Source organism: Colias croceus, chromosome Z (assembly GCF_905220415.1).
Source record: "Colias croceus chromosome Z, ilColCroc2.1".
Lineage (NCBI taxonomy): Eukaryota > Metazoa > Arthropoda > Insecta > Lepidoptera > Pieridae > Colias > Colias croceus.
In genome coordinates this window covers 2218600-2227184 of record NC_059568.1, presented here as the reverse complement: position 1 = coordinate 2227184, position 8585 = coordinate 2218600, and the positions used below count along the sequence as shown (strand labels likewise).

General features: G+C 35.2%; 1 protein-coding gene across 1 annotated transcript in view; it reads right to left on the bottom strand.

Moving 5' to 3' along the window:
• Window positions 1–4163: 4163 nt before the first annotated feature.
• Window positions 4164–8585, bottom strand: part of LOC123705042 — a 29521-nt gene continuing 25099 nt past the window's right edge. Inside the window, exons 4-10 of the mRNA XM_045653602.1 lie at window positions 8227–8352; window positions 6887–7026; window positions 6133–6309; window positions 5605–5642; window positions 5355–5420; window positions 4709–4789; window positions 4164–4495 (exon numbers count right to left, since the gene is read on the bottom strand). Coding sequence (XP_045509558.1) covers window positions 4270–4495; window positions 4709–4789; window positions 5355–5420; window positions 5605–5642; window positions 6133–6309; window positions 6887–7026; window positions 8227–8352 — 854 coding nt within the window. The 3' untranslated portion in view covers window positions 4164–4269. The remainder of the gene's footprint in view (window positions 4496–4708; window positions 4790–5354; window positions 5421–5604; window positions 5643–6132; window positions 6310–6886; window positions 7027–8226; window positions 8353–8585) is intronic.

Genomic DNA, 8585 nt, shown 5'->3' with positions numbered 1-8585 from the left:
TTATAGAATAGTTCTTGTAGTAACGAACGGCCAAGCCACATATTTTGACTAAGGTGTAGAGTTTGTGAAGTTAGGCCTTGTAGAGTTAGGGCGTGTAGTGTTAGAAGCTTCGCTCTACATGAGATCTGATAACTTTTTGACAGTGCGAGTCATATGGGCTCGTCTTGGCAACATTTTACATGAAAATGTTTTTGGTGGGATTTCATTTCTTTTTGTAAGTTGTTTGTAACAAAATTGTATAAGTCGATTAAAGTTTTTTTTTTTTTTAACAAGGAGTACCTATACATATATATATATCTAGGGGAACAAAGTTTTAGATTATTAGATTAGACCTCTAGCGTCATCAAAATTTAATTTAAAATTACAGGTCTCATACAAACTCCCATCCCCTAGTTTAAGGGGTTGGGGGGTGAAAGTTACAAGTTTTATAATTTTTTTGTTGTTTGTGTGCTAATACTAGCTTACGTACAAAATTTCAGCTTTCTAGGACATTAGGAAATACCTTAAGAATTTTGATGATCATCAGTGAGTCAGTGACGAAATTAGCGTTTTTTAGATATAAATAAAATCTGAAGTATAAAAGCTAATGTAATTAAAACTTAATATGTTCAATAAGTCCGCTATTGACAATATATCCCGAAAATTTTGTTGATCTACCAAACCCAAGTTATGCGGGTTCAAAAAAACGTCGAAGCGCTTCGAGAAAAGGTAGGTAGTGCCCGTGCGCTTCGCTTGTTCGCTTGGCTCGTCTTGGCGGGGGCACTACCGTGCCCCCAGATCTTAGACGATAGCTCACGTGCTGGTGGCAAAGTTGGGCGAGTTGCTTGTTATGGATGTACACATAGAGTTTTAAAAATTCATCTATTTGAAAAAAAACTGCATTTGGAATTTTATAAGTATTTTTTACGTACTCAGCGCATGCAAAACTATAACCTCCTTTGAGCTTAGTATACCAACAGTGGGACACCCTGTATACTTATTATAATTAAACGGATTTTATAATATGGATTCAACATATCTACCGAGATCGGTTTACACATAGAAGGTAAATAATTAAGACTTGTTACTGCGATACAAAATATAGGTGAGTAAAAATATTGTCTTATTTATAAGGAAAATGATTACTATAAGCTCTATGTTTCTAAAATTTCTTGTCCTGATGCTAAAAGGCCTAATTTTGGTTTTCAAAAAATTGGTACGTTTATGGATTTCCCTCCATTCCATGATATTCTTTATGAGTATTTGTTAGACTCACATTATCTTCTTGAAGTTTTGGGGTATATTTGTTCAAATATATTTCTTAACCAGGCAAAAATATAGTTCTTTTAACTTCAGGCACACCCCGGACACTCCATACAAAATTATAGTTTTGACAGTCACACTGTAGAGACTGCAAATGTGTGTGTAAACTCTTTATGGTTGGCACATTTGTGACTAGCGTAAAAAAAAATTCGCGTTTTTCTGATGAAATACATCCGTAAACAGCACAATATCACAGAATACATAATAGTAGCTAAACGCTACAGAACGGACACTCTCCGCCTCCCGCCAAAATTAAACACTTACCTCACCCCGCACGATCAGACATGTTATGGTACCCATTTCCCCGCAAGGACGATACCAACGACGTCTTAGACGAAACGCAACGAAGATTGACAACATTAATCAAATTGACATAAAGTAATTTTATTATTTTGGATTTGTGATTATCGTTTTTCGTAGAAAATGGTTAAATATTGTGCTGTTTACGGATGTATTTCATCAGAAAAACGCGAATTTTTTTTTACGCTAGTCACAAAAATGTGCCAACCATAAAGCGTTAACACACACATTTGCAGTCTCTACAGTGTGACTGTCAAAACAATCATTTTGTATGGAGTGTCCGGGGTGTGACAATATCTAACCATTTTCTACGAAAAACGATAATCACAAATCCAAAATAATAAAATTGCTTTAAGTCAATTTGATTAATGTTGTCAATCTTCGTTGCGTTTCGTCTAAAGACGTCGTTGGTATCGTGTATCGTCCTTGCGGGGAAATGGGTACCATAACATGTCTGATCGTGCGGGGTGAGGTAAGTGTTTAATTTTGGCGGGAGGCGGAGAGTGTCCGTTCTGTAGCGTTTAGCTACTATTATGTATTCTGTGCTTCAGGTCAGAAAGTATTTTGACGTATTAGAAAGGCGGCTTACGTCTACCTACTGTAAAGATTAATCCACACGATAAGCACAAAAACAGGTTAGTTGTTTGGCCTTTTCCTAGAGAAAAATATATAAAAAGATATCAAGCTTAACATAATGATTGGGATTTGGTTTATATTATCCCATTATAATGATTAGTATTTAATCTATTTATTATAATGGAACTTGGAACCTTAATAGAGACATTTAAGAATTAAAATTAAGTGCGCAACATTTGACTATGCAAACCAATTGGGTGGGAATACAGAAAGTATCAAATTATTAGAATCCAGCTTACTATGTCTATTGAAACCATTTATATGAATACTAGCTGTACTGTATTCTGCCTTACTCTTATCACTTAGGGGATGAAAAACAGATGTTCTGTTATGAGACCTACCCGATATGCACAAAAAATTTCGTTTAACTGCAAACACCGCGAATTTTTTTTTTTTTTTATTGTAACACTTCAATCTATAACCTTATGCGTCTCTGATTCATGATATTTTTTTTGTCGCTGGCTCAAATTCATAATGCTCAAGTAATTAAAACAGTAAAAAAATAGGTAGGTACCTGATTTGCCACGTATGTCATTTGTTTTTTTTAACGTCTAGTAAAATTACAGGTGTTTTGATAATTTTCTTAGTTGTAAAACAAATATCCAATCCTTTTGATAAGCGCCCTAAAATTCCGATACGTTATAAAGTTCTGACACTATGCCGTTCTGTTTATATATTTATTATAATTAGTGTAAAATATTTTATGATTAATATTACAATTTTGTAACCGAAAAGTGATGAAGTTATAGAAAAATATGTGTGTATAAAAGTAAGAGTTGATTTCCTTTTTTAATAAAATGTGTAAATAAAGTGTTTGTGTTTCTTTTTCATAATTATTAGTTTATTAACTAATGTCCAAACACATTGGGTACAGGATATGTAAATATTAAAACACCATATTATCTTAAAATATCGTTTATTAATTATATGTTTATAACATATATCACATATATGTTTTATATACATACTGGTCAAATTATGGATAAAGGTAGACTATAGGAATAACCTAAGGCCTATAAGCACAGATTATTTGCTTCTTTTTAAAATGAATCAAACTCGGTTTTAATTCTAACTCTTCCCCATCTCTAGGGTTCTTAAGATTTTGCAGAGATAAAGTGAGAGTATAAAGGACTATATTACAGGGTGTCTCAAAAGAAAGTTTCTATTTTGTGGATGAATAAAAAAAAAGTAAGCGGTGTATTGAAAAAATGTTTATTAATTATTAAAGTGCATAATATGGGAATTTATTTCTTAAAAATAATATCGTCCAAATGCAGTCCATTGCGTTCACGGCACTCATTTAAAATTACAGTATTTATGACAGCTCGGCAGGTAGACACAGTGATGGCTGCCATTTCGTGTTGGATATTTTCTTTTAAATGCTCTAGAGAAGTTGGTTTGTTGGCATACACTTTAGATTTAAGATACCCCCACAAGAAATTAGCGAGGAATTATTGGCCCTTACTTTTTCGAAGACGAAAGGGGGCGTGCAGTTACAGTAAATTCAGAGCGATGGTAGAGGAGTTTTTAGTGCCTGCACTGCAAAACTTTCCTGGCTATAACCAGAGAACATGGCTGCAGCAAGACGGAGCTACATCACACACATCCAATATGTCTTTGCCTCGAATTCATGAAATTTTTCCGGGAAAATTGATCTCTAGGAGAGGTGATATAAATTGGCCTCCACGCAGCCCTGATTTAACTCCCATGGACTTTTTCTTGTGGGGGTATCTTAAATCTAAAGTGTATGCCAAAAAACCAACTTCTCTAGTGCATTTAAAAGAAAATATCCAACACGAAATGGCAGCCATCACTGTGTCTACCTGCCGAGCTGTCATAAATAATTTTAGTGTTCGATTAAATGAGTGCCGTGAACGCAATGGACTGCATTTGGACGATATTATTTTTAAGAAATAAATTCCCATATTATGCACTAATATTAATAAACATTTTTTCAATACACCGCTTACTTTTTTTTTATTCATCCACAAAATATAAACTTTCTTTTGAGACACCCTGTATATGGGTATTTTATGGGTATCCAGATTTCAAAGCGGATTTAAGTCTTCGAGCCGGGGGGCTATAATCTGGGGCTGGGACAGGTGGTGGTGGGGGCCAGTCGCGTCTCCAATTAGGTTCTGGTGTCGTGGGTTTTGGTGACCGCTTTGGTTCCTCCAAATAGGAGAATGGACGACTCCCAACGCCTGGTGGGTGGTTCGATTGAGGGCGTAGCCAGGAGTCAGAGCGTTCTGGTCGGCTGAAACAGATTATAGTATGGTATTATACTACATTTGCTGGTTGTTTTTGGTAGGGAGTTTTCTGGATTAAGTAGTAGTTGCTGCCAGAATTAACATTTATTTAGATATGTGATCAAAAGCTTTAAAATTAGGTCCACTAGTTTTTAAATTACATTATGTAGAAAATAAACATGTTAGTTGATATGTTTTTTGCATAAGTAAATTCTTAATACCTCGATATCTCAGCTAAAGGATTGTCTCGATGTCTTGGAATCTCATCATCATGGTTGAATGCACGATTCAAATGTGAATTTCTGTAAAAGAAAAACAATGGTTGTTATTTGTTAATTGAGCCGTAAGTGAAAATCTAAAGGTCCTTGTCGTCACCACTGCTTTGTACATTTTTGGTTAAAATTTTGGCATAGTTTAATGTTCTTCTCTCAATTATATGACGTATAAAAAAGCAAAACAATTGTTCATAGCGTGATGGTATATTGTTCACAGTGGAAGGTTATCTTCCTCTGTGAATGGAATATCGAACACATAGGAACTTTTAACCAGTAAGTTTACTAACCAGTAGCTACTCATCCGTCCGCCTCCGTCCAAAGTTCACTTGGCGTCGTACGTTTATCGCAGAGGCAAGTCAATTCGAAATACTGGAACGAGATTAAACGAGCTGCCCAAAATCGAGATGCATGGCGAAGTATTGTTGACGCCCTTTGCCCCAGCTAGGGGCCTTAGGATATTAAGTAAGTAAGTATCTACTACCTGAGTTTAGGTCATTAAAACTTTCCAGCTTTGTAACATTTAGACTGACAACAGTCAATGTAATATGAGGTTATTCTTAATAATAATAACCATCTGGTTTAAGTAGCTCACCCTCTTGGTTCCTCCGAGTAAATATCTGAGCGCACTGGCCAGGTACTCTCGAGTGATCTTGGGTAACTGTTGAAATAAGGTTTTTGTTAAAAGGTTCATTTTTGGACATTATTTTAATAAATTTATGCTTAAATTCTGTTTGTAAAAAGCTACTGATAGTGTACTTTTTTATTGGCGTCGAATGTTTAGCGTTAGATGAATAAAACAGTTCTTTCAAAACAAAAGTTATTATAAAAAATAATATACTTACTCATAAGCATTGAGTACTCCCAATTTGTGGATGGCGTGCTGGAACAATGATAATTCATATATTATAACTAACAAAAAAAAACATTATCGTTAAAAATTTAAACGTGACAAATGAATGCATATTCAAATTCCCACCCCTAATAATAACAAAATATACCCATCTATTCTCTTAAACCAACATTAACGTCTAGTTACATCTTCCTGATAAAGTCACTGATATTTATATTTCCGCTGGCTACCATCGCATTGTGCTCAAACGAAATTCTTTTAGGAATGCAAACAGCTGCAGCGCAGCGTTACAATACCTAAATACATAGTATGTATGTTTATTTCTCTTTCATGCAAAAACTACTGAACCGATTACAATGAAATTTAGCACACATATAGAGGGTAACTTGGATTAACACATAGGATTATACATAGGATAGGTTTCATCCCGGAAATCCCGCAAACGGCAACTATACGGGGTTTTCTTGGAATACGCGGGCGGAAATTTAGTCTATTAATTATATTAATAGGGATCCCATACCTCATTCCTGTTCACGCTCTTATGGTGTTCCACCACGTATACTATCAAGCAAACTAGCAAGACCGTGTTGATCAAGTGAAACACATAGCCCTTCAGAACTAGGGACATTAACAGTAAAGCTGACATCCGAAGTATGTCTGTTTCGTAGTTGAACGGTACGCCTGCTGAATTCTGGTCCTGTTGAGAAAATGTTAATTAGTATTGTTATGGTTAAGGAAAAGTATCGTGAGGAAACCGACATGAATCAAAAGCTACATATTATTGTGATGTTTGCCAGCCCTCTCTTGGTGGATTAAGGCCTGTAGGCATAGGAGTCCTGTGTCATGCAGCATCCAGCAGTGGCAGCATATTATATGGGGTGATGATGATAGTAACTACGTATAACTACAGCTATCAGGGAAATTCCTAATTCCTATCGAAATCGTATCACCCGTTTTCTATAATAGATGTTCATTGTTACGTGAGGTTAAGTACCTACCATTAACTTTAACAGCCGTTTAAGAAATAACATAACAATTATTTTATGGAATGACTGAGATGGCAGTGGCACACGCACACAGTGAGTATTTTTTTATTGCATTGACAAACTACGTCGAAAAATTATAGCAGTCGCGAATATTTAAGTCATAAAACTATATAAATAAATTTTGTGTAACTTAGACAGTCAAAAGGTCCAAAGATTGAAGAGTTTTCATTCCTATAAACTTAAAAGTGCACAGATTCTTTTTCTAATGATTAATCGTATTTAACTTACCAGCTGTTTTTTCAAAGTGGTATAATCCATGCCAAAGTGAGTAGCAAAAGTGATATCTACCACCAACACCGCTACCGACACTCCCACATAAATATACGCTGTTACACTTATATATCTTGCACTGTCTTCGCCTGCCGCCGCTGTAATATAAAACTGCTAATTAGGACTGCTGAAATATTTTTCAAAACGTAACTAGGTATTAATTAGAAAATATAGGTTTTGTTTTGTAGGGAAGTAAGCATAATGTACTAAAGAAGATACAGTGCGAATAAATATAATATGACAGTTGAATTATTGTAGTTGTTTAGGAGCCTGTCGCGGCTGCGGCGGGTCACAGAGCGAGTCTCGCGCAGTTCTGTGTGGACTTAGCTCGGCAAATGCATCTACACATAGGCCAGCGCATTCGCCAACGCGCTGGCGCGGGCGGTGCGCTTATTTTTTTTTTTATGTGATTTTATTTTATTACGGGCCCTTAAAGTGGTGAACATACTGGTAAACAGGTAATCATAAAATTAACTGCGTTAAAAACAACCGACTTCAAAAACGGAAAAGTAAAAAATAAAAAAGATTTGATATTATAAATTACTACATATTATTTAGATGTGCTATTTATTAAATAGGTTTGATGTCGGTGCACGGGCTTAATACTAAGTGCTTAGTGTTTGGCACCGACTTCAAACCTATTTAATAAATAGCACATCTAAATAATATGTAGTAATTTATAATATCAAATCTTTTTTATTTTTTACTTTTCCGTTTTTGAAGTCGGTTGTTTTTAACGCAGTTAATTTTATTTAATACTTTTTAGTGTAATTTACAACACGAATCAAACGAGCCCAAACTCGATAAAGTTGAGTCAATATATTACTGAGTTCCTATGGCCACCTTCCGATTCCATCATCAAATCAGCTCTATGTCATGATAATGTTTCATCGCTATCCAATTTACATACGTATACAAAATTTCAGCTCAATCGGTTACCGGGAAGTGAATCAAAGTTACTTGCTACATTCCAATTAAGTCATCGAGTACAGACAAAAATGCTCATAAAATAAAAACTACTGGGCCTAGCCGAATAAAATTTTTATGGGACCAATTCGACACCATCCCGCATCGAACAAAAAAAGAATCACGTAAATCGGTTCAGAAACCTCGGAGTAATCGGTGTACATACATAAAAAAAAAAAAAATATACCGGCCGAATTGATAACCTCCTCCTTTTTTTTGAAGTCGGTTAAAAATCAGGTAAGTAGGGGGTCTACCCAACACGGAAAAACATGGCAATGGGTCTACAACACAAAAAAGTTTGGGGAACTCTGGTCTCCATAGCTACTACTTACAGGACATCAAAGCAGCCGCCGAAATAAGGTGGACGACAGCAAAACTTAAAGTAATTGAAGTGAGTACGAACACTGAATATGATCTTGTGAGATCAGCTGGTGCGGGTGAGTCTGGGCATGCATCATCTGAAATAATAAAAAATCCGCTCTATCAGACAGAATTATTATCGTATTTATCACATAGGTATTAATAATATTATTAGCTGGTTTTCCATTTATTAAAGTAATGTTATTAAGTATCATAATTTTAAGAGCAATGCTGCGAAAATTATTATATACTGTTATTTTTGTATCGTCGGTGGCTATGTTAACCTGTCTGCCTTTATGCATCTCGTTATTATAAACATTGTTTTATGAGA